The sequence below is a fragment of the Melanotaenia boesemani genome, chromosome 10, assembly GCF_017639745.1.
Source record: "Melanotaenia boesemani isolate fMelBoe1 chromosome 10, fMelBoe1.pri, whole genome shotgun sequence".
Taxonomy (NCBI): domain Eukaryota; kingdom Metazoa; phylum Chordata; class Actinopteri; order Atheriniformes; family Melanotaeniidae; genus Melanotaenia; species Melanotaenia boesemani.
The window spans coordinates 4,082,890-4,110,482 of NC_055691.1; the positions used below are offsets into that span (position 1 = coordinate 4,082,890).

A 27,593-nucleotide genomic window follows, 5' to 3' on the forward strand; every position below is an offset into this window, starting at 1 on the left:
GAGCAGATTGATCCGTTTCCGGTTACACATTCAAAATAAACTATAATATAAAGTAGTTAAATTTCATGTGGATTTTTATTTAAGGTCTAGAAGTTTGTTACATTCGTTACTCACTACTGAATATAAATATAGGTTAAGTAATTAAATATATGACTCATTAAAGTTTTCATCACATTTAAAAAAAAGTTTTCCGACTGAAACCAGTCTGATAAAGCAAATAAATTCAGTTTTCTACAATGGACGTTTGATTTATTTTGAAGGAGCGGCCATCTGTTCTCGGGTTTTATAGTTTCACTCTCCTGATCAACGACTTCTTCCTTTCTTGGTAAATCTGTCGAATTAATGGAATTTCCCAGGTTTGTGTCGACAGATTAAATAATGCTGAGTTAGCTTTCATAACTAGCGGAAGAAGTCTGGCTTTGAATTCCCGTGGGTCAGCGTGGGTGACAGCCCACCCGAACCGTCCACAGGTGCAACGCGAGCACTGGGTTAATCCCCGTCCACCGAATGAGAAGACCCCACGTTCCGTGTCACTGAGTCCGCACCGTTTACCGCCCAGACAACCGAGCGCACAGCCGGGTGGGCGGAGTTTTCACCCCATTTAAACCGGGCGATCAGCCAGAGCATCCGATGGCTTTTTCTAAGAGAGCGCCCCTATAAAGCATTTGGATGAAACTAACAAATCAAAGTAGGTTTGCAGATATACCTAGAAAATTATTCCAACTTGACAAATAATGACGTCATAATAATAATAACGCACTGCACAGACTACATCCTGAAACAAATGCACGCCAAATTATCACTTTATTGTTAACTTTTTATTAACTTTGATATCAACTTCGCTCCGAAATTTTTGGTAAACCCTCTTTCCAGGGGCAAAAACGCTTTTCCCTCCATTTACGCCGCAAATCATCTCTTCTTGACTGGTCATCGCCCGGCTGACTGAAAAGGAGCGGACCCAGAATGTAAACTAAAGGCATCTGGAGTCCGTGTGGTACGTAAGTTTATAGGCCAATCAGCTTTCAGAGATGAGGATCGTCCTCCTGCGCCGCGAGAACGGAGGACAACGCGGATCAGGGGGGTGGTTAAAAACGGCGAGTTCACCTGAGGCAGCTGAGTCATTTTTTATTCCCTTGAATTACACCAGCGGCTGATCGCTCACGAGGACAGACCTTTAATAAATAACAATAAATCATGTAGATGAGACGAACATAATTGAAGAGGACTAAAGACGTGGTCCTCAGAGACTTGGTGACTAAAGCAAAAATGTAAATGAAAATTAACGTTTGTTTATTTATTTTTTTTTAACATTTCCTGCAGAAAATTTTAAAACGTGCTCTGATATTTTGCAATTACGCTAAATATATGTGTTTGGTCGTTATAATCAAGTTATTGTATATACATGGACCTATAGATTAAAAAAATGTAAATAACAAATATGGTATATATAGAATCAGAATGTCTTATTGTCATTGAAACAAGTAAACCAAAATTAAGTTCCTCCAATTGTGGTGTTGAAAAATGTATAAAAGGTAAGAAAACATATTTATAGAGATGAATTACATTATAATAAAATCAGCTAGAGATAGTCATTCAACACTGTTGCACATCAAGGACATTACTGCACATAAAGACAGCAGGGTAAGAGCAGTGTTGGGGAAGTTATTTTTAAAAAGTAACTTTTGCTTGTTACTCTTTGCTTATTATAAAAATAACCCATTAGTTTACTTAGTTATCCTTTATGGAAGGTAACTTTTCCCGTTACTCTTTACTTTTACGTTACTTTTATGTTGCTCGACTTTGAGCAGAACCGTACACCTACCTGTTCCTAAATGTGTAGGCCTACGCAATGGCATGCACAGATGAACTACAAGCTAGACGCTAGCCATAATCAATTAATAGATGTAACGTGACGACCTCCATGCAACTAGTGTGGGTAGAATTTGTCACTTGGTACGGCGTATGAAGCTACTATATATATTAGCTGAATATTTAGTATTGTGTATGTAACTAATGTTTAATACTATTACTGCTACAGGAGGACTTGAAATGCACCTGGAGGAACTGTGTAGGTCTATAGAAGGAAGTAGCTTGACTGTAGGAGTGTGCAGAGTAGGTAAATAAAGAAAGTAAATAAACTAGACAGAACCTCCAGTACAACTGTGTCACCTTTCATTAATATAGACAGATAGTTCTAACAGTTTACATGAGGCTACATTATTAACACTTGCAGTCATTTATTAGCTAAATGTCAAACAGAAAAAGAAGCCGTTGGCCTTGTTGTAATGTCATCAAGCATTCTTATTCATATTGTTGGTCTCTTCATTTACTGATTGCAGTATGCCTAGAAAGGACAAAATGAGGAGAGAAAAAGAAAGGGAAGTACATCAGGCAGCCCAGGGAAACAGCTCTCTGCTCTCCTGGATAAAGCAGCCATCAAGCAGCAAGGAGGACGAGGAGCAGCTGATGAAGAAGAAAGGTCAGAGTCAAGACCAGTCATGTTAACTGTTTAGGGCCTTTTAAAACTCAGATTTTAAAGTTCCTCTAATTATGATTATACCTCATCAGGAGCAGTCTTTGAAAATGTTCTGTTTCTTCTGGGGGTAAGCACCTCCCAGGCTGAACAGCCTTTCCACCTGAGCACTAGATGGTGTGGCAATGTTGTATTTCATGGATACAACTTTCACTCTGGTGAAACAATTACGAACTTTCTCATATAGTCAAGTACCTCTGAGTTATCGCGTCCTCCTCCTCAGCAAAAGAGAAAAACTCCTTCTCGAGTCTTCTCAGCTGGCTCTGCATGGTGGCGTGGTCTATGATCACATTTCACTTTACAGTCATATCCATCAAAGCATTTGAGTTTACTTAAACACAGCATGATATCTCAAAAATGTACTTTTAAACAGACATCTCAAATGCATGTGCATTGATTTATTTGTTTCATTATATTTATATTTTTTGTAAATATGCAGAAGTGTGCCCCACTTTTATCCTGTTCTGTTATATGATAAGACACGCTAGACCTAGCATAAAATTAGGAAGTAATGGTCACAGCTCCATTAATTATAAGCTTTAAGGGATTTGTAGGCTTTCAGTTCCACAAGCGTGTAAGAACTTTTGCTGGTCACCAAGCATTGGAAGGTGTCACCATATGCATATTCAGGGAAACTGTCTTGGTCTCTTGACAACCCACTTGTTGTAAAGTTATCATACGTGTCTCTGCCACTGATAAGTGCAAGTTTTGAGTCATAGCTTTTCTTAGATGTAACATCCAAACTGTCCCTGTACTTAGAAAACAAGGTTATGTTGTCAGATGAATACCTCAGACAATACCTTTCTCTTGTGTGACCCACAAAATGGCGGATATGTGCAGCGACCCCTCTGTAAATGAATGAAATGAAAATGCTCTATAGAGCTTCCCTGCTCTCCAAAATCAGTGTGAATCGCATCTTGACCAAAAGTATGTAGAAGACACAAGCCTGTTTTTCAGACACACGACTCAAGGCCAATTTCCAACGGTCCGTGTGCACCGGGTTCCGACATCAACTAACATCGGGAGCGTGTCAGATGCGGAGCGCCCGCAAGCGCTGTCCAAGTAGGTGGATCTGCAGGATCACAAAATCACAGGAGACAGACGTCAGGATAGACGTCTTGCCGTTTATGATGGAAATAAAAAAACACTGAGATCCCCTGACTGATTCATGATGTAATGTTTTAATTATTTTATTTTTAAATTTACCGAACACTTTACACTGTCTAATTTCCTGTCTGGCCCGATATGTTCTGGAAGCGTGTTCTGTCAAAAATAGACTGGATGTGTATGTTTAGCGATGAGCCACAATGAGATGTGGCGCAAGCCCGTCCTTTGACTTAGGCCTGCCTGGTACACACATAACAACTTTTGGGCTGTTTTTGTCCCGATTTTTCCTCTTCCCGACCTCGGACAGCAAACGCCTGATCATCGTGAGATTTCCCTGTCCAATAATCATTTGGTCTGAGGTGTGTTACGAGCTGATTTCTCCCAATAATCCTCTTCAAAACGGGTTGTAGCCTATAATCGGGGATATTGAACATGTTCAATATTTCAGAGCCGATTTCTGAGGAACGCTGACGACTCGTGCATCGTGACTGCGTGGATGGTGATGTGATACGGAATATAGCCAATCAGAGAGCGAGCTGGCTGGGGAACAACAAAGTAAATAAAGTCCATGGCTGTGTCCGAATGTCCACCCTACTCCCTAAGCCCTCGTTCACTACACAGTGACTCATTCTCTTGGCGATTCGGACACGAAGCTGCCTATTTTTTCCTCGCCGCAAACCACGCGACTACCGACGTCACCACAGCAACCTCAACCCTCGTCAAGATGTCATTACAAATCCAATCCAAAGTTGTGTGTAAATATTTTTATTTTTATTCCTTATGTTGTATTTTAGTCTTTGTTTGTTTGCTTATAGGTAATTTCGCGCAGCTCAATCTTTTCGCCTCCTTGCACCATGTTGAGCTTCTGCCTGCAATGCATTGTGGTCTATACTGATCCGTCTGGTGACCATGGATGCGCCCTACTTTTCAAGATGCATTGTGGGTAATTTTGAGGGCCCCACTTTTTTCTCTCTGGACATTCGGACACTCCGACAAAATGGCATGACCCCTATATAGGGCACTATGTAGGGAGTAGGATGCACATTCGGACACAGCCCATGTTTACGCCGTCTCCAGTCTGTTTTTGTTTTTTTTTTTAAATTTTTGTATTTGTCTGGTAACAATAGTCCCAAGACCACCATCATTCCCTCGTCCTATATATCCTCTTCCATGCTGTGTGTTGTGTTTTCCGATTGTTGCTATGTTTCTTCTTCTTCGTTTTTTGACGGTTGTTGCTATGTTTCTTCTTCTTCATTTTTTGACGGTTGTTGCCATAGATATATATAGAACGCTAGATGCCTTATGGCGGAGTCTTAAACGGCATCACAGGTCGGCCATCTTACCACAGGTTCGCTTCCTGGCAGAATCTGTCGGACCTGAGGTAAACCAAGGTAAGGTCAGTGATATGCTGAAACATTATTATTCTTATCTCGATGAAATTTTGATGGATTTACAAATGGTTGGATTTATTAGAAACAGTATTAACGTGGTTATAATCCTGGATGCTTGGACATGTTGAAATCGCAGATTTTCTCTTCAGAAAACGGTTTAGTCAACGTTGTGTATGGCTAGGCTGCTAGCTAGCACCTAGTAATTTTACGTCGAAGTCAGAGGCAGAATTGGTGTTTCTTTTCAATATAACTAAAGTTGCACATGATTTTCAATTTGGGTTTGGTTTGTTTAAAACATCTTCCATTCTTATTTCTACAGGAAATTTGTTTTTCAAAGAGAACATGCCGGACTTTTGTGCAGCTTATGGCTGCGCTAATCATCGTAGTCTTGACACAAGAAAACGAGGCATTAGCGCAATGTGGATGTTGGGTCTTCGGACACCGAGTTTCAGCTCCTAATTAAATATTTCTAAACAATGTGTTTCAGACTGGTTTTCTATGATTTCATATATGTAAATGTAAATTATACTGTACATTGAGGACATTTGATAATGCTGAAGGTTACCGTTTACTGTTTATACCAATATTAGTGGTATTAACCCTTTCAAGCATGAATTATAAGAAACAGTGCCACATGTTTTTTGCATACAGTATTTTACTTCCAGAGACACATACAGTGATGCTTTTTTATTTCTTGATCATATTTTACCTTATTTTTTAAATGTATTTTGACAGTTTATTCAAAATTATTAATTAGATAAGCTTTTCATATTTATATTATCTGGCTATTCTATAAAAATATGGCTATCATTTTTATTTTCCTGTTTATCACTAAAGAAAGTTTGGTTATTACAATGTATGAATTTACATATATAAATATTCATTCTAGAGTAAGTGACAGTGTATTGCATGACTCACTGATGTCCCCTGAAGTGGCAAAATTACAAATATCCACCCAAGAATATACTAGAAAACAGCTGTCAAATAGGTGTCCACCGTAGTGGATGCTACGCATGAAAGGGGTAAATTTATATTGTGTATTCTGTGATTATGGTACATTATGAGCATGCATTATATTGAGAGGCGGATGAAGTATTGTCAGAGGTGGGTAAAATGTTCAGTTAAGTTTATCCCTACATGTATGGTCTCAAGGCCTCAATTATTCAAGTATGCAGTGTCTACAGTATATACATCTGTGTACAGGGTGGGGATTTCAACATAGAGCCTTTCTTATAGCCTATTTGTAATAGGAAATATTAATCTACCTGTTTCATAACATTATTTTTAGGACAACATAATCATTAATAACAATTGAGTATAATTATTACATCCACCCATGTTTATAACAAACCAAACCGTTTGAAAATCTGTTGAAATTTGATCAAGTTATGGTCCTCTGAAAAGTACTTTTACACTACCAACAGCGTTATGGGTGAGAGAGCTACCTGTGGTAAGATGGCCGCCAGGCACGGACGTTCGACTTTGTTGGCTGGCAACGCGGACGAGGCATCTAGCGTTCTATATATATCTATGGTTGTTGCCATGTTTCTTCTTCTTCATTTTTTGACAGTTGTTGCTATGTTTCTTCTTCTTCATTTTTTGACGGTTGTTGCTATGTTTCTTCTTCTTCGTTTTTTGACGGTTGTTGCTATGTTTCTTCTTCTTCATTTTTTGACGGTTGTTGCTATGTTTCTTCTTCTTCATTTTTTGACGGTTGTTGCTATGTTTCTTCTTCGTTTTTTGACAGTTGTTGCTATGTTTCTTCTTCTTCATTTTTTGACGGTTGTTTCTATGTTTCTTCTTCTTCATTTTTTGACGGTTGTTGCTATGTTTCTTCTTCTTCATTTTTTGACGGTTGTTGCTATGTTTCTTCTTCGTTTTTTGACGGTTGTTGCTATGTTTCTTCTTCTTCATTTTTTGACAGTTGTTGCTATGTTTCTTCTTCTTCATTTTTTGACGGTTGTTGCTATGTTTCTTCTTCTTCGTTTTTTGACGGTTGTTGCTATGTTTCGTCTTCTTCATTTTTTGACGGTTGTTGCTATGTTTCTTCATCTACGTTTCGATGTTTGTCTGGTTCGGAGGACTAAATTGTAGATTTGTTGCAGGAAAGCATCGTCGTGTGTGTGTTGTTCTGTGATTAGATTTTCGGAACACACCACACACAATACTATCAAAACTGATTTTTTTTATCTTCACGTGTGAGGTCTCGACCAGATAACAAATCTCATAAGATTAAAAACAAAACAAAACAAACAAAAAAAAAAAAAAACAGACAAACAAACAAGAAAATGGGCTTTAAAAAATACTGCTAACTTAACTGACAACTAACTGACATTGTCTTTAAAGGTCCCATATTATACACTTTATTCCCAATCTAAGACCATTCATTAATATCTAAATGAAATATTTCCGCCATGGTATGGACAAATCGACCCTCAGTTTGAGTGCAGCGGCTTCTCTTCACCTCTCTCTTTTTAGCAGCTTCAGAAATGTGCCGTTTATGGTGGGCGGAACCCTGGTGGAGCAGCTCAGCTGTTGGCTCCGCCCATCGCATCGCCCGTCATGAGGTGATTGACAGGTTAATATATTTTCAAGCTATCAGACTAATAAGGCCGAAACGATAAAATAACTGCCAGCTCTTACCTCTCCAGCTGTGTCACGGACAGTTGGTATTGAACCTGGCTTCAGCTTCAAACGGTTGGCGAAGCCTGCTTTCCATGCCCCCATGTTGTGGAAACAGTCCTCTTTGAAATGCTGGCCACAGACATGCAAAACCTTTGGAAGTTTTCCGGGTACATTTCCTCCAAAAATAAAATTAATCCACTCAGTCCTCGTGGGTTCAGTGGATGGAAGTAAAAAAACGTTTTCGTGTTCATTTATGCAGCCACAAACAGAACAGTGCTTCTGTCGCTTAGCCATGTCCGCTAACGAGGGTTGCCGAAGAGGGAAAAACACTGGGCGCTAGGTGATTTTTAGAGGGCGGGCTTTGAGAGCCGGTAGACGGGTCCATCGCTCTGTGGGGAGTGGTTATTGTCCCTTATGACGTCATAACGTACACGCTTTCAAACAAGCTCATTTCAGCGCTTACTTCCCTAGAGGTGGAGCAGGGGGGAGAGAGAGCGCCTGAAAGAGTTTCACACTTACGGGTCTCCTACACATGCGGGGGGACCAGTATGACTGTTCCAAAACCATTAAAAAGTGAATTTTGCATAATATGGGACCTTTAAAGAACCAGGCCTTAAACAACAGCGATTAGCTCCGGAGGCTGCCACGGACTCGGTCCCGGTGGAAATTTGGCCTCGACTCTATCATGGGAGGAATAGTGCATTTATCAAAAATAATCATTTTGGCTATTAAGTAGTGACCTACCTGTACAATCACACCTGGTAGCTCTACTGTTATCCTCAGCAGTCCATTTTGGAGTCTCAGCTTCCTGGACATCAGGGTCTCCAGGGTTGGTAAAACACTACCATAATAACATTTGTCTTCACCTGGCAATATATCCAATGCCACTGTCAGTGGTTTCAAAACACTGCAGTATTCTTTTAGGAACAGATGTTCACATTCTGTTGTCTGGGCTCTGATGTCCAGTCTAGTGCAAAGCATATTCAAATTGTTGGCCGGGATGTCACAGATACGGGACAAGGCATCATGGTAGGAATTCCACCTTGTTGATGAAGGCACAATGAGTTTTTTTCCCCGTTTCATCCACCATTACAAAGGCCACAGTAAAAGGGCTCTCCTTAGTCCTTAGAGCCGTGCACTTCCCTGTTGCAGTCCTGTGCACAAGTTTTGAGTTACTACTGGATGACAGCTATTTTTCAACATCATTGCACAAGATCAAAATCAGTGTATGCGAAGCACACCTAGAATGCAGGGAAAGAGAAAAATGTCCTTCTGTGGTCCAAAGCAACTCTTCTACATCTGTGAAAACAACACCCTACGTCCAGGCATCCAGCCCCTGAAAGTTGTACAATGTGACCATGGGTGCCCGTCTCCTGTTAACAGAATCCTGCTAAGTATCTTTCTGAAAGTGAGAGATTCCACAGTGTTAATGAGCAAAATTTCTTTGACAATGAACGAAGCAACAAGTATGTCCAATTCCTGTTAGTTACCTGGTGAAACTGAAGTTTTAGCTGCTTATTTGGACTTGGATTCAACATGTCATCAGTTCCCCGGGGATCTTCGGCTACAAGTTTCATGTTAGCATGTTTCTCTTTCAAATGCTTTGTGAGGTTAGCAGTTGAGTTCACGGTAGTGGACAGCAGTTTTTCCCCAGGACACAGTGTACACCTTACACTCACATTCCTGTCTTTCAACGAGTTGAAAGTAATGGGAATACCTCCATCCCTCAAAAGTTAACATTAACTGCTCCTCATCGCTGTGAGTCGTGACGACTGCGCAAGCACGCTTACAGCTGGAAAGACATTGTCGCTGTCAGATCAATAGACCTAAAGAACCTTGAAAAAGGATGTGTTACATACAACACTGGTAGGGAAGTCCTCCAGCAGTCTGGGCCTACAGCAGCAGAACTAAACAGATAGTTCAGGGTCACCTCAGCTAACCCTTTAACCACCAGCTTTAACAAAGAAAAAAAAAGTTCGAAGTCTAATCACAAAGATAGAAAGGCCAAACTGTTGTTTCCATAAAAGGTGGTCTGATAACTGAAGGTTCTGCCTCCTGTTCTATTTTCAGGGATTTGAATAAGAACTAAAGCTTCAGTCTGAACTGCTCTCAGAGAAATAAACTATAAGGTGTTCAAATTACAGGGGAACTTGGTATGAGGAAAAGGCATTTAAATTCCCTCCTGGATTTTACAGGAAGCCAAAGAAGAGGATGAACAATAAGAGAAATAAGCTCTGCATATTTTTAGCAAGTGTTTTTTTTTTTTTTTTTTTTTTTTCACTGCAGCATTTTAGGAGGCTTTAAAGAAAAAAATTCCAGTAGGGAATTTGGACAATACAGAATACAGAATATCAAAGTTTAGGCTTTATAGTTTGGTGTTCTGTATATCAAAGCTGAATTTCTATGGTGTTGTCCCATGAAAAGATATAATGAAACATTAGCAAAAATGTGAAGTGTGTACTCACTTCTGTCAGATACTATATATATATATATATATGTATATATATATATATATATATATATATATATATATATATAATGTGTGTGTGTGTGTGTGTGTGTGTGTGTGTGTGTGTGTGTGTGTGTGTTCCAACTGTTTTGGAACAGTCTACGCAACCTAAGTCAATACAATTTTCTTTTATAACAGAAATGATGAACCAATATGTAGACAAAATGTCATTTAAACAGACTGACAAATTAAATGAGAAATCATTCATTGTAATAAATATCATTTAACTAAAAACAACAACGTTCGGTAAGAATAACAAAAAAAAAGTGCTGGTGTTTTGGCCAAAATGAGCACAGCCAGAATCCGGCAATGTGCCGGTTACCTGCAGATACCTGCAGGTACCGATGGGTGGTCTGTAGGGAGGTGGCTTCAAGTGTTAAAAAAATAAAATAATTAAAATAAAATTAAAATAATCAAAATTTCACGCGTGTGGGTGGATAATGGCTGAAAATAACATTAAATGTCGGAGTTAAATATTTGTGTTGTGTTTTGAATATTTGAATAACAGTATTTCAAAGTATAAGGTCCAGTGGTTTCCTTTTATAGAGACTCAGGAACAGAAAACAGAATTTAAACCAGGGACTTTGGATGTTTTGTTTTTGCAAAGCAATCTCAGTTCAAAATGATGTCACCGTGAAGGGCAACATTTCAATAATAAGACAGATAAGAGAATAAGATGTGAGTTATATTTGGCATGCTAAATTCAACCTATAATAAACCACCTCTGGTTTATTATAAGCTCAAGATATAATTTGGATTGAATTTTTCTTTCTATAGCTGCACACTAAGCTCTACCTTACCTGGAAGAAAAGACTAGGGTATGAGAACTATTTTAAGTACAAACACAACTGATGTCCATCATGTGAGTTTATTTGTATGTAACTTGTTGACATTAAGGAAAAAAAACTATAACCAAGATTTTCCTTTGAGGTGTTGGTACAAATTATGTTTATTTTTTTAACAACATACAATAAAATCTGACTTCACACAAGTTTATGTGTCTCACTGTTGTCTCATCATTTGTCTTCATCAGTCTCACATCCTGAGATCAGTCTGAAGAATAAATAATCAGTCAAGTCTAATGATGTTTTAGTCATCTTTATGGCACAATAAGTGACTAATAATCAAAGGGCCGTCGGTTGTTCTGGGTCCAGCATGAGCTGGAAAAGACAGAAGTCTGTGGTCCAGTCAGGGCAAGTGTCCAGACCAGAGCTGGGGCCAGATTCAGGGCCAGAGGGGACCAGAGGTCAGGGTCACACCGTATTAGATTTACTGAAAGGGTTAGGAAGTGTCCTGATGGCTGCTTTTTGCCCAAGAGAGGGATCAAGTTTGGGATCAAGAAGCAACCGGAGAAGCTGAATTCGGGGCTTCCCTCTGTGTTTCCTCCAGGTTGGAGCATTGAGGGGAAACATTTCTTTAGATCCCGCCTAGAGTTATTAGGATAACAACTGATTCAAGGAAACTTAAACCACTTTTCCCTTTTTTTATTATTTTTTAAGTAAGAAAAGCACAACACTGAGGAAACAAGGGATGTGCAGCGAAAGGTTTTGTGCACGCTTTATCATAAAAATGGTCAAACTTAAAGATTTGGCAAACTTCTTAACTGTGCAAGAGAAAGATGTTGATTTTGTCATCACTGAGTAATTAGAGGATAAAAAATACTTGCTTGAGGCAACAATACATTTTCTGGGTATCAAGTTTTTTTCTGTGTGGAAATTTACCTGATTTAAACAGCTTGAAGGATATGTGAATGACCACTGAGGGAACAAATACACGACATATGTCAGTTTTCAAGTGTTTGTTATTTTATGGTGCCAATGAATAAAGAACTCAGTAGTCAGCTTGTGTGAGCGATAAAAGTGCACAAAATCAAATAAAAAATTTCCTCCCTGATGCCCCGAGACACTCTGAGGACTGGAGTCCAGTTCGTGGAGAGATGAGGAGGGCTGCAAGATTTTTTTCTCTTTTTTGGGTGAACTGGGATGAAGGCGACAGAGTCCTCGAACAGGTCCTTCAGGGCTGCGGGGGGGACTGTGCTCCGCTGGGGTCGTGCAGCTTCCTCACATGTTTCTTCAGGTCAAAGTTCCTGCAGAAGCCCTTCCCACAGGTGGGGCAGGTGAAGGGCTTCTTGTCGTTGTGTGTGTGCATATGGAAGGTGAGGTTGTACACCTGGTGGAAAGCCTTGCTGCAGATGGAACATTTGAACTGCTTCTCCCCGCTGTGCGTCAGCTTGTGGTTCTTGTAGTTTCCTGCAAAGAACAAGGATTAGAAATAAAAACATTCACAGGTTAATGGCACAAAAAAATTCCCACATAGCTCCTGGGAGCCAGGATGTTACAAGTTCAGTCCTGTCATCTGCACAAATACTCAGATTACTTTGCAGTTGTGGGAATTATAAGTGATGGACAAGAAGCTGAGTGCAGAGAACTGGTCAGTCAAACAAAACAAAAGAGATGATTGCAGATTTTAAGAGGAACGATAATAAATCTATTTTCTTCTTGGGAGAAAGGGTGGGGGATGCTGCAGGAGTTCAGCTGGACAACAGACTCAAAGGGAAATAAAATTGAGGCTGTCTACAAGAAAGGAGTCAACGCTACTCTGAAAAAGTTTACACCCTTCAATATGTCTGCAGCCAGATGTTTCACAGCTTCTCTAAGTCGTAGCGTTCAGCCAGCTTTACAGCCATCTGTTGGAGCAGCAGCATCAGAACCAGTGACACAAAAATATTAAAACTGTTAAAAAAAGGTTGGGAACTAGTCTGGAGTCCCTGGAGATGATGGTGTAAAGCATTTTACAACAAGAACAGCAGAGAAGGCTGATCCTGCCTGACTAATGGTGGGAAAGAATATAAAGTTAAATTCATGCTGCAAGGTAAATTTTTACTTAAAGATTAATAAAGCATGATTCTATTCTATTCTACTCTACTCTATGACAATCAACCTTCAGCAGTGAGTGGAAATGTGCTCCAAACTTTCATATGAATAGAAAGCATTTAAACGATCTAAACATATTTTATATAGAATAGAATAGATAGAATAGAATAGACGTTTATTGTCATTGTAACATGTAACATATACAACGATATATAATATATATTATATATTTGATTATAATATTATTGACAATCACACACACACACACACACACATATTTATATATATATATATATATATATATATATATATATATATATATATAAATAAATATATATATACATATATATATATTTTAGAGTAACTGAAAATGTTCTACCATACGGTAAAGCGGTGAAAGGGTTAACTTCCTCACCTTTCTGGTGGAAGCCTTTCCCACAAAACTCGCACACAAACGGTTTGTATCCCGCGTGGATGCGCGTGTGCGTGTTGAGGGTGGAACTGCGGTTGAAGGCTTTCCCGCACTGGTTACACTTGTGAGGTTTTTCCTGAGAAAAATAATCAAACAATTAAAAATCACTGTGGAAAATCTTCTAAGAATCTATATGACTCAACCAAAAGAAACGCGGAGACTCGCGAGAAAATGCAACAGATGAAAAAAGTTTATATATTTTATTTATATTAGATTCAAAAAGAAAAAAGAACGAACTTCTTGATATGTTTAATATCAGGTTTAATTCTCCGCTCGACAGCGTTGGTTATTAAATGAACAGAAAAAGGAAAGTAAATCTGAATATCACCCACAAGGAAAATGTTTCTGCACTTTTTTTCTCTTTTTGTTGTTGTTTTCTTTCCTCTGTATTTTAACGCCTTCAATCAACAGAAACTGTACCAGAACCAGATTGTGTTAAATTACCAGCTGGGTTAGGATTTCGTAAAACCACATAAAAATCCCTCCTCTGAACACTATTTACTTTAGGACCGAGAGGCGGGAATACCCAGAGCAGTTCGGGCCAACCGCAGAGACGCGCGCATGGAGCCAGTTTCTAATCACCGGTTAACCAAACATGTTTGTCTGAAAAACTCAGAAAGGAGCGACGCACGAGGCGAAGTACAACCCTAAACCGAGATCCGAACAAGGAACCTTAAACGCTTCCGTGAAGAGTTTTTTCTTTTTTATTCACTGCGTGAAACCCGTTCAGACATGATGCTCCCCGAGAAATTCAGTCAACAACTGATTTAAATAAACGACCAAAGGAGAAAATGAACAAGACAATAACATGAACGGGAATTACTCTGATCCTCAGCATCTGTCTCCGCCTCTAAACTGGAAGCTTCGTGGAACCAGAACTCACATTTCCCAATAAATAAAAAATAAAAATAAAAAATAAAAAAACACAAAACATTTCTGCTGCTCACCTGAGTGTGGATGATTTTGTGTCTGCACAGCGTGCTGGCCTGTCGGAAGCCTTTCCCACAAACTTTGCACACAAAAGGCCGCGCGCCGGTGTGCACCGGCATGTGTCGGGTCAGATTGTAGTGCGCGTTGAACACCTTAAGAAGGAGAAAACAACACGGTATGAAAAAAAATAATAACAGACTTAAAAACGACCAATAATAATAATAATAATAATAATAATAATAATAATAGAAGCTGTTCATTTTCATGTGATTGTATGGAAAGGGAGACTGGTCTCAGAGTGAATCTCGTGGAGTAAATTAAACATTTACATCAATTCCTCAACAACTTGAAAATCTGTCATTTTATCAATGGTTTATTTCAGTTTCTCGCCCTTCCCACTTTCCCCCGACTGAACCAACATTTCTGCAGACAGAAACCAGCTTTGCGTGGTCGATAAACAAAAACATTAACAAGCCTACACTCTGCTTTTATAATAGCAAATACATGATCAAATAAAAAAAACAGTACTGAGGCCTATCTTAAGGGAAGAAATTAAATCCAAACATTTGTAGGTTAAACGGATGTTAATTAAAATAGAAAGAATATAATTTAATTTTTACTATAACGTTTATTTATTTATTTTTCATTTGTCATATTCATGTTTTTATCAATAAAACACCGAAATTAACTAATGTTTCACCTTTGTTAAAATGATTAGATTTATAGTTGAATAAATTCAGTATGTAAACAAACACTTTAATAAATAATAATAATCAATAACCTGATTATTTAAAACAGGCCTGTTACCCTCGAGCAAGTCAAACATTATTAATGAATTAATTTATCCCATTTAGGTTTTTTCTTCTTCTTTCTTTTCTTTCCCGATGATTTAATAGTCCGTTTTGGATTGTTTCTGATCAGATGCTTCCCGCTGTGGTTGAATTAAACCCCCCTGAAGGAGCTCACCTTGCCGCAGACCTCACAGGTGAACACTTTGGGCTTGCTGCCGGGACAGGAGCCGTTGAGCCGGGCAGCAGCCGCCACAGCCGCCGCGGAGCCTTTAAAGATCTTATCCGTAAGGATCTGGTCTCTCTCCTTCATGTAGTGCTGAATTTGACTCTGAGAAAGTTCTTTGAAGGCCTGCACACCAGACACTGCGTACCGCTCCCCGGCCTGCGGCAGCCCAGACTTGCTTTTCTCCGCCATGAGGGCTTTGTGCCGCGCGCTGAGCAGGTAAGAGGCCATCGGGTGCAGGTTGACCAGGCCGGCTGGCTGGTGACAAGCGCCGCTGTCCCCGCTGCAGTTCAGGTAGCACACGGTACTCATGGTGGGAAGGGAGGACTGGTTCACCACCCGGGGTCTGAAGAGTTTGTATTGGCCAGCAGTTTGGCCCACAGCGGAGTCATCCTGCTGGCTGGAATAGTTCAACCCAAAGCCGAAAAAGTCTGCTGGAGCCGGGAGGGAAGAGGTGTCTAAGTTGCCCGGATCCAGCCCAGTTATGCTGAGCCGGTGGCCCGGCTCATATCCAATCGGCACGAGCGGGATCATACAATGTAGCGAGGACGGACAGACGTCGTGTTTTCCCACGGGAGCGGACTGGAACCAAGTAGGGAGCGGTATCGACTTGGGCTCGGGTGTCCTGGCCATAATCCGGTCGATGGAGAACGCGAGAGGCTTGCTGCTGCTGCCGCCGGAGGTGAGCATGTCTGAATCCGCGGGCTGGCTCCCAGAAGCTGGGGGGGAGCCGAGGATCCCCGCTGGGCGGCAGAGAGAACCGTCCATCACCTCCGCATCAACACCAACGAGCACAAACTGCTGGATGAAGCTGAGGGTCGGTGCTGCTCCTCACCGGCGCGCAGGAGAGGACCTCATCTGCCGGGAAACCCTGATCCAAATCACCAGCTCTGTTTCCCCGCTTATTGACGGCAATCAGGGCGGCCGCAAGTCGCTCGATAAGTGCGTGTGGAGAGCCGAGACCTTGTTGATCGTTACCGTCCAGGAAGGTGGACAGAAAAAGAGACAATTTGCTCAATTCTCCTTCGTCAATTCTGAGCTTGTCGCCGCTGGATGGAGAGGAGGAGGAGAGGAGGAGGAGGAGGAGGAGGTTGTCCTTTCTTGGCAGGACTCCTGCTCAACTGGAAGAAACTTGGTAAATCGCAGGTCCCCTTGTGGCTTTGCGTGACATCGTTTTAAATCTCAATACGCCAGACACAGCAGTGGCGGCGGGGTCAGGGGCAGCCGGATTTTACAGGAGATCTGGACCCCCAAACTCAGCCCTTTTTACGCGCGGTTCAGAGATGACTCAAAGGTGTGCTGTGGACCATGTCTGGCCATAAAACGGAGGCCATAACATAAACGACAGACGGATAATCAAGAATTTTAGAGACTCTCTGGTTTATAAATCACAAACTGGAGCGTTTTACTTAACAGACTGAAAGAAGTGTTCAATAAAACTACATATTATAGGGTCTCTGAAATTTCTGGGGGGGGGGGGGGGGGGGGGGGGGGGGGGGGGGGGGGGGGGGGGGGGGGGGGTGGAGGGATGGGGGTATCTAACTACTCTTAGTCTTTTCTTTCTCCTTCCCAGAAGGATGAAACACAAATGACGAATTATTATTATTATTATTATTATTATTATTAATAATAATAATAATAATAATAATAATAGTAATAATAACAAAAACTCCAGAGGGGGAAAAACTGTGGAGGAAGTAGGAGAGCTCAATCTGACCTCAAAATGTAGGAGTATTTAAAAAAAAAATATGAGTAAATTATGAATATATATATATATATATATATATATATATATATATATATATATATATATATATATATATATATTCATAATTTACTCATATTTTTTTTTAAATATATATATATATATATATATATATATATATATATATATATATATATATATATATCTACACGTCATTATTTTCGTTATTGTTTTTGTTTTTTATTTGCGTGTCTCTTTTCTAAGTGTTCATTTTGTTAAGAGACTTTTAGATTTTTGGAGTCTCGACCACTAAATAATCTTTCTATCTTTTTTTTTCAACATCGGAAACATCCATTGTTTTCATTGTGTTGCCATCGGACGCATTCCTGCTGTGTATTTCATGTGAACCCTCCGCAACAACACACACATACACACACGTCTTTGACAGCCATCATTTCACGCCTTTCGGATGTATTACGTTTATTATTAATGCTCCACGTTTAAATCATTCTTTCTTTCTAATTAGCTACACTATATCTTACTGAACCATGCTCTGTATAAGGCACTTATATTTTTTCTTATTTTATTCCCACTAACATTGATACTATTACTACTACTATAATAATAATAATAATAATAATAATAATAAATGTCATCATACACAGCCTCCACGGCCCAGCTGCTGTGCTTCCTTTCACGCATCGCAGACATATTGCGCGTGCATATGGTACACTGACCTCTTGTTTTTCCCCATATTTATAAAGTTCCTTCACACTGTGAAGACTTCATGCTCCATATCAGCGTTGAACTGCAGATTTTTAATCATATTTCTGACCTGTAAGGACGGAGGTGTTGACAGACGACTGCTGATGTCACCAGCAGTGTTTTTGTCACTTTGTGATGATTTATGTGAAAATAGAAAGTGAACATTATCGGTCGGCTTTGTTGTTTCCTGATAGATTTACCAGTCTTAACAGTCTCCTTGAAAAAGGCTTTCTGAAACGGCTGTTTTTGGTGGAGCAGGATAAGCTGGCACACAGACAGGTCGGGTTTATAATTCACATCCCTGCAGTGGAAGAAAAATCTGGACACATAAACCTAAAACACAGCGGAGCACGAGACTAAACTGATGCAAATGCGTTTTATACACGAGCCTGATGAGCGAGGAGAAAACGACTGACAGGTGTGTCAAAGCAGCAGCAGGTTGGTGACAAAGACGAAGCAAAAGCAAAGAAAATAAAACATAAAGGAGAAATAAGATAGAAAAGAATAATTCATCGACTCATCACACATTTTTCCGAGAAATCTGTAATGAAGAATGTATCCTTTAATGAATAGTTTTATGCTCAAATGATTATAGAAGCTTAATATAATAATAATAATAATAATTTTTCTTGTTGATCTGATTTGTTGGCGTTTTTAAAGTTTCTGATTTTTTTACACAAAACAAATACGTGTGTTTAAATAGAAAAATCTGTTTTTATTTATTTATTTATTTGTTAAATTTGTTATGAATTTGGAGATTTAATCGTCAGTGTACTTGATATTATTAAAAGATTCAGAGAACCAGGAAAAATATTTTGGTTCAACGGACAAGGATGGAAACATCAGTATCTACATGTTCCCTCATCGGTAAATGCAGGTAAAAATTCCGCCATGCAAATGAATTAAACCTGGTCCGTAAAATGAAAATTTAAAATCATTTTCAGAAACTATGACATGATGTTCATGATCACAGCTTGAAATGCGGGACAGGGGGAGAGATTTCTGCTAGAGATGCGATGTCTTCTTTTTCTTTTTCTTCTTCCCCTCCTTCTTCTTCTTCTTTTCCTTTTCCTTCTTCTTTTTTTTTTTTTTCTATAAAAGAAAATAAATAAATAAATAAGCTGATGATACCAAAGATATCAATCAAGGATGAGGTTAGATTTCAAGCGAATGTTTTATTGAAGAGTTTATTTAACACAGAAGTAAATATTTGCTCTTTTCCTAAACTTTATAAGGACCCAAGTCTCCAACAACCAATAACTAAAAATCTAATCATTTTGTTTTAATGCTGTTTTGTGTAGAATTTTGGTTAAAATTTAATCAAATTGACGGTTTTAATTTAATTTATAAACTATTTGAAAATTTTTTACTTCTTGATATTTTTCCATGTCACAAAATCTTTTTTAAACCCCTAAATAATAAATTTTTCTTTTACTGAAACATACTCAGAGGTATGATATCTAAACTATAAAAGACATACCAAAAAAAGGAAAACAGGACATATATAAATGTTTTATGTTTGGAGAAAGATGTCCTGGTCTGCCTTGGTGAGATGAGCTGCCTCCCATCGTTTCCAGGAGATTTTTCCACTGGCTTTAACCCTCATTGCAAATCACAAATCACTCACCACATCTACAAGTCGGATGCAGATTACATCCACAGTTCTGTATGTGAATTAGGTTGGTCTTTAGCTTAGCTCAGGATAAACTACATGTTACATTTCCTCACAACAAAATGCAGATGTGGATGTTTTGCTATAAAATGAGAACAGAAAATACAAATGATTGAGTGGATTATTTCTTAGTTGAAACAATGCTTCTTGGTAATACATCTTATAACATCCGTAAAGTCTATTTATTTCCCTTATAAATAGATGATTGAAGTCTGAAGAAACAAGACATGTTGGTAATTTACACGCAGCCTGGTACCTCCTCCTCATGCTGGCTTGATCACGCCCTGCTGTGGAATGGCATCCCATTCTTCAACCAGTGTGGTTGTGCTGGTCACTCTGGTACCAACAGCAGCCCAAGCTGATCCCACATGTGTTCAGTGGGGTTGAGGTCAGGACTGGAGGCAGGTCATCTATCCTCTGGAGCTAGTCTCTGATAAACCTGCTCTGTGGCGGTTAGTGTTGTCATCTTGGAGGAAAGAGGTCTGTGGAGATATGGGATCATCACTGGTTGATCTCATCTCCACATGTCTCTACATTGAGATTTCTTCCAATGATGACAGTGTGGGAGATGATGCCCCATACCATCACACTGCCTCCACCAGAAGATGCAGCTGCAGAAATTAGCATCTTTCTCCACGTCTTCTCCACACTGTGACCCTGCAAACAGGTGATCCAACAGGTGCTCATCAGATACCTGATTATCAGCCAGAAGCTCAAACAAGAGTGTAGCAGAATCAGCTGTTTAGCTGGAAGCGTTTCGTTGATGCACCCACACACTCAACTCTGCTGCTCATCCTACAAATGCATTTTCCTTACAAATGTGGCTCCATATAAAATAAAAAAACAGGCTTTCCAATAGTATAAGATTCATCAGTCACAATTTTTTTCCCCTTTTTGTGCACTCAGCTAGCATAGCTGATGGGAAAACTACTCAGTTTGACATGTGGTGTGAATATGATGAAATAAAACCAAAGGTTGAATTTACCAGTCCTTTAAAAACACTTTTATTAGTGACACGTGAAAAAATGAAAAGGTGTAAAATAATACAAACATACTTCTTCATATAGTTTTCTATTCTTTCATTGTAAATCTGAGCTGTACTGACACAAACTGGACCGAACGGTTGGAACAAAAACTCAAAAGAAAGCCGACAGTTTACAGATACAGCAATTTTCTCAACAACAAACCAACACGAGTGAGTTCAAAGCAGAGATGAAAGACTTCATCCTGTCGCTGCTGGTCAGATTAAACATTATTCAGGTTCAGATGTTTTCCCTGGAGTGACCCAGTCAAAAAGTCCAGACCTTATTTTCATTTAATGGCACATCTCAAAGACCATGATCGATACTGGATGCATAACAGGCATCACATCACTATTCTTTACAACAGACAAACGATAGCATAGCTACAACCACATCAAGATGTTGTCAAGTGTCTCACAAATTTACACTTTTTAAAGACATTTTTCAGTCCCCTGCTGTCGCGTTTGTGCAAACCTGTGCAGACTGTGGAACTGCAGGAGGTGATATGTCACTTCATCACCTGAGGCCACCAGTCTTGGAGTGACTGGAGAAAGATTTTAAGCTACCAAAAATTCAGATTCAGAGGCTACAGCAGAGCAGCAACACTGCATTAGCTCAGAGGAGTAAGGATCTGTTAGAAGAGTGTGACGATGTGAACATCCGTCCTTTTCTTTTCCCAGGGCATCAAATACTGACATTTGTTCAGGACTACATGCTGTCTGTGAGAGATGCACAAAGTGTCAGCACCCTCACCCTGTCAGCCTTTTCAATAACTGAAGCAAAGAGCCGAACATCTTTCTGCAGCGTTTATTTCTGGACAGACAACCGCGTTATCATCTGGAGCTTCAAGTTGGCTTGGTGAGTCATAGAATACTGAACATTAAGACCAGTTCAGGACTATTTCCAGTTGTTTTTTACTTCCTAGTTTACGCTTATTTTTCTCCCCACTGAGCAGTTTTTAGTTTAAATTATGTTTAAAATACAAGAGTCCATAAACATCTTGTCTAAGTATAGGATAAATGTCAGTTTTGTAGGTTTCCTCTCAGCCTTTTTTTTTTTACATGTTGATGTTTTAAGCTTAAGATCTTTTCACACACTAGGAAGCATCAATCCTAACATGTAGCATGCCAACATGACGGGGAGAAACTCAGCTAAAAGACTCTACCAAGCCCTGGCATCCAAACCAATAACAGTTCAAACGTCAAGCAGTTATATAGGAATGTAAGAAAAACATGAGAACAGCTCTGTTCACTTCAGAGCTTCTGCTAATTTCTCCCTTTGAAACAAACCACACAAACAAGGTGTCACACGAAAGCAGAGACTCTGCTGGTTACAAAGATGATTGTCTCTTCATCCTGGACTAAAACTCTGGGAGCTGGCAGCCAGAATCAGAAATCACATGTTCTGCTGTTTTTGTGGTCAAAAGTTTTGACCTCTGCTATAACTCTGCCTTTGTTTGTAATGAACCATGAAGGTCCTGCTAGGTTCCATGAAGATGAAGGAGGTCTTCCTATCACAGACTCTCTTGGGTTTCACTTCTTTCTGGATCCGCATGGTGTTTCTAAGGTGAATGTGGAGCTATCCCTGGATCCTCCTGACTTTGACCATTGATAGAGGTGTCCATCAACATCGACCGATGGCTTCCTGAGATTTACCTGCATAAAACCTCTATTAAAACATCTGGAAAACTGCTCAGGTTCACTTTTTTACCTTCTGCTGTAGCACAGTTTCTCATCAGACATTACTTTAGATGGATTAGTCGGCTTTCCTCTGGTTTCCACTGAAAGTAATGTGGTTTTCTTTTAGGAGGAGATATGCATTTACTTATTTTACTGTGTTCCAGGTGAATTTACTCTGACACAGTAACACGTATTGATTGTGACACTTCTGCAGTAATCTCACATGTCTCAGCTTTCTCTTGAGACCAAGATGAAAACCCTTGCAACTGAAGATATACTTAATTTATTTTGGGTATTTCAGACAGGAGGCAGAAAAAAACTGGCCTCGCAAGAAGATCTTAATTACATTCTCAGAGACTGAAAAGTGGGTAATAAAAGTCATCATCCATGAAGCTCTAGCAGGATCCATCCCTCCGTACCATTACTGATTCTGGCAAACAGACAGTCTGGGGAACTGCTGAAGCTTGAGCTCCTAAATTGTTCTAAAAAATGACTAATTATTTATATGGTAAATAAACAGTTATGTATTTGTCGCCCTTTATGTCCAGGAGGTCTTGTTGTCTTATTAGTTCCATATGAGATGTTATAACACACTACACAAGCTGAAAAACAAAAGTTCTTAGATTTTCAGACTGTGGTTCAAAACAGTTTCCTTCCACGCGTCAGGACTGAGATCCAAGCTGGTAATTTCTATGATTTTATCCAGATTTACAGACTTTTATATTAAGGATTAAAGTTTTTGGGCTGAAAGGGGTCTAAAATGAGCAGAGGATATTCAGGACTAAATTAAAGCTACAGCTTGATGCAAAGTAGAAATCACATCCAGGGGTCATTGGGTCTGTTTGGTCATCCAACAAATGTGTTGGCAAAAAAGCTAAATTTACTCAGTCTGTTGATAAGTAACTCAGTGCTGCTTTGTAGGTTTATTATTCCAGACAGAATAATAGTAGTTTGTGGTATCAGGTAAAACCTACGACCTGTTTTGGATCTAAATCCTTAAGTTTCCATAAAGATAAAATCTTGATGATTCTGCAAAAAACTTGGTCTTACATTCCTCTACCACCCTCCTGAACATGAACATTTCCTCTATTCTTAAAAACAAAACTACTGACAACACTGTTAAAAGAGGAGTGACTGGCTGTTGTGTTTTCACTTGAGTAAATTCAGGAAATGGTGATACTGGTTTGGTAACTGGGCTGTTCAACATGGTGGTTGTCGTCATACCATCCCTACAACTTCCTCTGCTTTTATCATGAATATACAATGCCAGGGTCACCTTTATGGAAAATTTACTGTCTGTTTTTATGCTTAAAGCAATGCTGCTTTCTTGCATCTATGTTCAAACATTGTGGTTTGTAATGAAAAAAGCAGCACAGGCGGGTATCAGGTTAGAAGTGTGAAGAACCCATTAAATATAAAACAATGAATAACTTCAGACACATTTAGAAACACATTTCTAAGTCTTTTCTTTATAAATACATTTCTATAGTTGACTGTGCAGCTACTGCTGTAAAGAAATTCATTAATGCAGCAAGATCACTGAACTATAAGCTAAAGCTCTGAGAGGAAACGTAACAGGAAGCTGCTGAGCTTTAAGAAACTAAAGTCCAGTTTTAATCTCATAGTTCAAATTTACTACACACTTCTGAGTAAACTAAAACTTACTTTGATAAAGAAAACGGATCCAGTTAGCCGACCGCTCTCTGCTCATATCCTCCACTTCAACATGTGATCATTATGTTTTTACTGACTTTACTTTTGAGACTCCAGTTCGCTCTCCCTTGCTGTTTGGTTAGATGTACGTACCAAAAGTAATTTAGCAAAACAAGCTAAACGAAATTAGGAGTGAGATATCTGGTCATCAACAACGCATTGCAAAATAAGGCTAAAGAGCACTTTTCAGTGTTAAAGTGTAGCACACATTACCAATCAGTCCATTATGTCCTAACACAGTATTCAGTTTTGTTTATATTTCTGTACAACTCAGCAAAAAATATCAGTAAAAAACGAGTGAGCAAAAAGTTTTATTATTGTTGTTTTTTTTGTTAAATGTTGTCATTTCAATAAATAAGTTAACAGGTTCCGTCAGTCTCCTGTAAAACGGGCTAAACTGACTCCAGTCCATCGTGAGCTGTTTGTGACAACTGGTTTATAAATCTGGTTAAGTTTAAGCACAAAAGCAGCTGTGAAGAATAAAAATATAGATAAACATTGCAGAAAGATGCTCAAAGGCCCTTATGAGTGTTACAGCTTGAGGTAAAGGGGTCCTGACAAAATCTCCAGACAATATCTACTGACTTTTGCTTAATTTCTATTTAACTTCTGCAAGCTCACTTACTTCACCTGTTAGAAGTGATTGCAGCTCTAGAGCTCAAAATGGTCCACAACCACCACCCTGCTAACGTTAGCACAGATTAGCATAACTTGTTCTGTTGCTGATCAGTTCATCATGTCCTAACATGATATTCAGTTTTGTTCTAAGTCTGCACAAATCAGCTAAGAATATCAGTAGAAAACGAGTAAGCAAAAAGGTTTTTTCTTGTTTCTTACCAAATGTTGCCATTTCCAAACAATAATAATGAGCTAAAAGGATTTTTGCATCACTATTATTGTTTTAGGTCAGATTTAGTGAAAGTGGTTCAAGTGGAGCTAAATAAATGCATCCACTGTAAGATAAGAAGAAGCTGTCTATTTTTTGACAAAAAAAAATCTAACATTTTGTCAAGCAGCACAATATTTCTTTGAATTTCTAACATTTCTTCTATATAACTGCACTTTTATTTCCAGTCCTGATATTGCAGAGAGGATGCTGATCAAGCAGTAACATGATGTGCGAAAGGAGGATGTTTGCATGTGTGAGTTCAGTCGTCCTCGTCGCTGTCTCTCATGCTGATACCCTGGAGACCATCGCCTGCCTTGACAGCTGCTGTAGCTTCCTCCACCGTCAGCCGGTTGTAGACGGTTTCATAGCTCTTGTTGTTGAGCGTGCCATCCAGGACACCCTGCAGCCTGAAGTCACGGTAGGTCTTCTGTTGAAGTGGGAAATAGGTAAAAAAAACAAAACAAAAAGGGAAGAAATAACAGAGAGGATCTTAGGAATGTAGTGTGCAGGAGGAGGAGGCTGCTATGTGCCATTTAAAAGGACAAAAGCTGAAAAAATATTGAGGCTCAAGGACATTCACAGTCTTTTATGTGTCAAACTAGGAAGGCAGACCAAGGTGTCTGAGTAGTTTTTACCTTCAGGAGCTACAATCATTCCTTCTCTCATCGCTTTCTTGTTAAACTAAAACTCTAAAAAGACAAAAGCAGAGGGAAGCAGCAGCAGACAGTTGAGCAGTTTTCTCTTTCATGTCTGCCTCCTCACTGCTGCTTTCAAGGACAGTTCGGCATTACTTGATTTGTATTATCTTTTGTTTTCCATTTCTTCACCATCAGTTTTGATGGCTTTTACAGGAATCGATCATGGTTTAGAGGAGCAACTTAGTCTCGTTGCATCTTAAATATTCAGGGTTTGAGCATTATTGGTCTGATATGGTCTTTCTGTTTTGAGCTGACATGTCCTTTCTGTGGCTTTACAGGTTTTCTTCCTCCAATTAGACTGGATCTCTGTGCAAAAAATAAGTTTGATCACGACACATTTGAAAGAATAATAATTCAGTTTTGGCAGATATCATAAATTCTGTCATGATCTGATTTTGTTTTGAAATGGTTAGGATCCAGTGATCCATATCTGATGATGTGACATCCTGGTTTAACACAAGCACTTCTATTTATATTAAATTACACACACACACACACACAAAAAACTAAAATATCAAAATCTAATTATCTTTCAGAGCTCAATCAGAGATTTAGATAAAAAATTTTATTTTAAAGAAATCAGACAAAATCAGAATAAACAGAATACATTTCTACTTTAAACATTAAAAGAGAGTATAGTGTAAACTTTACACCTTTTTAGAGTGACCAAATATTTTTTACAACTTAGTTATCGTCTGACTTTATCATAGTTACACACTGCACCTTTAGATATCCACATTTTCCCCATCTAGTAAAAAAAAAAAAAAAAAAGAGATTTTGGTTGTTAGAACAAAGGAAATGGAAACAATTACACATTTTCTTTCTGAAGAATGTCGGACAGATGATAAATGATAACTGGATCCGTGATTGATCGATATCTTCACTTAGATTGATATTTTTGGATTGATGATCAGTGGATTGATGAAATCCTAACAGATGGTTTGGAGAATTGGGTGGGCATCGGGGGCATAGCTCCTCAGGGGTTCAGGTCTTATTTGGCTGATCAAACATTCTGCATCTGTCTCTGCCCCTTTCTTTATGGGGTCTGACAAGCTTCAGTAGGCCTCTTTTCTGCTCCTGCTTGGCTCCATGCTGAGGAAACGTGGCATTTTATTTCACAAATGTATATGCCTCATAAAGAGTGTCTCTTTCTGTCAAACCACTCTATTACATAAAGGCCGGGGTGGCTTTAAACTTTCTACAAAGAAAAAAAGAAAACAGATTTTTTTTTTACCTAAGGCAAAGTGAAGCCAATCATTCTTAGACAGTAATCCACACCTTTACCACCACTCTGCCTTTTTCATCATGTCTGCCTGTTCACTTTAGAATCCATTTTAAAATGATTTTCTTTGTAAACCCCCATGATCTCTGAACTTCTTCACCTACATACTCGTGCCTGTTCTCTAAGATCAGCTGATCGGCTGCTCTTCAGTTGTCAGAGAGCAGAGCAGAAGCTATATAAATAGTGCCTTCGCTGTTGCTGCTCCTAAAATGTGGAAAGACATCCCTCTGAACATCAGACAGGAAACTTCAAAGTATGTTTTTAAATCTCCTGCTAAAACCCACCTGTACTGTTTACCACTTTGTGAGATGTTGACTTTATCTGGTTTGTATGTATTTGAATTTGTTTTATTGATTTTTTATTATTATTTTCATTACTTTTATTTACTGTGTAGTGATTCTTCTGTATAGAACGTTGGTCAATTGTGGCTATTTTTAAAGTACTTTATAAAGAAAGTTGGATTAGACTGGATCATTGGTGATGAAATCAACGTATTGATGTAGATCAATGCGTTGTTACACTTCTGCTAAACACTGTGACTTACTACCTACTTGTCTAATTTGAACCTTGCCTCTTGTATTACATCCAGCTGTTCAAGTCTCTGAAGGATATAGATGCAATGGATGGAAGCCACAATTTCAGATTTTGAAAATTTAGCGTGGCCAGTCTCGGCCTCATTCATTGATGGTCATGGAAACTTTGAGTCAGGCAGCT

General features: G+C 39.1%; 2 protein-coding genes across 3 annotated transcripts in view; both read right to left on the reverse strand.

Moving 5' to 3' along the window:
- Positions 1-11,017: 11,017 nt before the first annotated feature.
- Positions 11,018-16,505, reverse strand: fezf1 (FEZ family zinc finger 1). Its single transcript, XM_041996785.1, has 4 exons — positions 15,407-16,505; positions 14,458-14,592; positions 13,454-13,586; positions 11,018-12,414 (listed from the first exon to the last, which is right to left on the reverse strand). Exons 1-4 carry the CDS (start codon positions 16,220-16,222, stop codon positions 12,179-12,181), a joined length of 1,320 nt encoding a protein of 439 aa, XP_041852719.1. The 5' UTR covers positions 16,223-16,505; the 3' UTR covers positions 11,018-12,178.
- A 7,798-nt stretch (positions 16,506-24,303) lies between these two features.
- cadps2 (Ca++-dependent secretion activator 2) overlaps positions 24,304-27,593 on the reverse strand; it is a 224,303-nt gene continuing 221,013 nt past the window's right edge. For both annotated transcript variants that reach the window (XM_041996780.1, XM_041996779.1), the window contains one exon: positions 24,304-25,326. In XM_041996780.1, the coding sequence (XP_041852714.1) occupies positions 25,159-25,326 (168 nt within the window). In that variant the 3' untranslated portion in view covers positions 24,304-25,158. The remainder of the gene's footprint in view (positions 25,327-27,593) is intronic.